This window comes from Puntigrus tetrazona, chromosome 14 (assembly GCF_018831695.1).
Source record: "Puntigrus tetrazona isolate hp1 chromosome 14, ASM1883169v1, whole genome shotgun sequence".
Classification (NCBI taxonomy): Eukaryota; Metazoa; Chordata; class Actinopteri; order Cypriniformes; family Cyprinidae; genus Puntigrus; species Puntigrus tetrazona.
The window spans coordinates 19,631,710-19,634,006 of NC_056712.1; the positions used below are offsets into that span (position 1 = coordinate 19,631,710).

Genomic DNA, 2,297 nt, shown 5'->3' on the forward strand with positions numbered 1-2,297 from the left:
AAACCATTAAACAATTTCATAGCAACACGCCTCTACAAGTGTACAACTCTTAAAAGCTTTTTGTTTCTTTGAGGGCAATATGGAAAAAAATATTAAGCTCACTTCATTTTTAAATGCTATAAAACGTACATTTAAGGATATGAAATCTGGCCCATTAAAAAAAAAAAGAAAGAACTGGTAGTGTTTATCTCTAGGGTTTTCTATAACGCCTAAAAAGATCTTTCCACAGTAAAGTAACATTTTCGTCAACTTTTAAAATCAAGTACACTTCGCCTCCCTCATTCACATTTCTTCACATTACGACAACAGTGATATATTTTTATTTAACTGTTTGGTCTGACCCATCTCAAATGACATTTCACGTTATATTTATGTAAGTTTATGTAATCGTGCACGTCTCACTTACCGTGTTGAGTGATATATTCATGTAAATGTTATTATAAATAATACCTTACATAACCAAACCAACAAATCGTGTCGGTGTATGTCAAGCTTTACTAACACATACATAATAGATTTATATATCCTGCAGCTAAGAGTCTAAAAGACAAGGCTGCGTTAAATGATTTCAAGTTATTTTTTAATTTTTTGGTGACACTGAAGACCTGAGCAATCATGCTGTGTATCTTGTGTTTATATCTCGAAAAGTGCATGTTTATAAAATGTTATACTTATTTTCTCATACGCTGTGCATGCATACTTTTATTCCAGTTCAGTTACTAAATTTACTTAAAAATACAATTACAACTTAAAATAAATAAATAAATAAAATCCTATTTCAATGTTCATTCAACAACAAAATAAACCGCCTTCTTTATTTATGCAGTATCATAATTTATGCAAGGCTTTTCTCATCCAAGACTTAATACCAAAACTGACGTGTGATTACTAATGAGGTGAATGCGATTAAATTCAAATTTTGAAATCACTTGACAGCCCTAAATAACATCACGCAACGTAAATAAAAGTGAGAACGGGACTTTTAAACATTACCTGGTAGCTGTGTGTACACACTGACAAACACACAAGTGGTCTGTTGTTGCCATATATGTTACATTTATTAAAAGTTACTCGACAAGTGTAAAACATACAAATCACAAACAACACATGGTGAAGCACTAACCCATACAGAAGTCTTCAATAAAAATAAAAAGATCAATGAACCGTCTACTGCTACATTTGGCATCATAACTTATTCTGTTATTCACACTGATTGATTAGGCGCATTACATATTCAGGTGTGCTTCAACGCTGAATCAGTTTATATCGATCTGCTAGGAATCTAAGCTAACCTTTTACATAATAAGAGCATTTTGGTCCGTTTGGTGACGGTCACGTTAAACAAGCCAACGCGTTTCTGAATAAACTTTTTTTAATATGCTTTTGGCTTGGCGAGGACCCCGCAGTCGCTCGCGTTTCTATCTCAAAAGTGCACGTTTATAACGTTTAACGCCGCTCTTCTCGTGCACTGTATATACACACTCTTGTTCTAGTTCACAACGTTACTAGATTTACTCACAAAGTAAAATTAAAACTTTCCCACAAATCAAGAGAAAAACAAACCGCGACTGGGCTTTTTTTACAAAAAACGGATTCTCGGATGGTGTCACTTCTAAGTTGAGCACATGCACATGAAAGTAGTTTGTAAATGCATAACGACTGTACGACTGAATTAAGCGCTGATTAAACGGTCGGAGGGACTCGAAAAAAAACGCAATTAGTTGCATTATGCAAACAACTGAGAAGTGCGAGGGCGTCTGAAGCAGATGTGTTCTTTGCACTGTTGTCGTTTATGTCCTGAACATTCAAAACAAAAAAAAAAGCTGTAGGCGTCTCTCTTTGACTTTGCCGTTTTGTTCATTTCGCAATAATCCTGAGATTTTAATCTATTCGCAAAATCAAGAGAGAGAAAACACTCGACCGCCGTGTTAATATCACGTCCACAATCATTTACATCACTGATAGGTTGTCTTTTAATTGATTTTCCCCTAAAGCAATGTACACACCTCATCTAAAATAATAAAAAAAAAACAGGAAGTAACTTCTTGTGATTTACCTAATAGATAAAAAGGACTCGGGTTCGAGGAAGGGTGGACATGGAATGATCCGCCATGTTGCGAACTCTGGAATAGTTAACAAATCCCCGGAAGAACAGCAGGAATCCTGGTGTGATAAAAATCGCATACCAGTTATAATAATATATTCATTTTCAACAACAACAAAAAAAAAAAAAAAGATAAGTAATGATATAAAATAATACTAACAATAAAGGAATAATGTTAAAGTTTATATATATA

General features: G+C 34.0%; 1 protein-coding gene across 1 annotated transcript in view; it reads right to left on the bottom strand.

The window, feature by feature from the left end:
* Nucleotides 1-1,032: 1,032 nt before the first annotated feature.
* ndfip1 (Nedd4 family interacting protein 1) overlaps nucleotides 1,033-2,297 on the bottom strand; it is a 5,043-nt gene continuing 3,778 nt past the window's right edge. Inside the window, exon 7 of the mRNA XM_043256506.1 lies at nucleotides 1,033-2,163. Within this exon, the coding sequence (XP_043112441.1) occupies nucleotides 2,057-2,163 (107 nt within the window). The 3' untranslated portion in view covers nucleotides 1,033-2,056. The remainder of the gene's footprint in view (nucleotides 2,164-2,297) is intronic.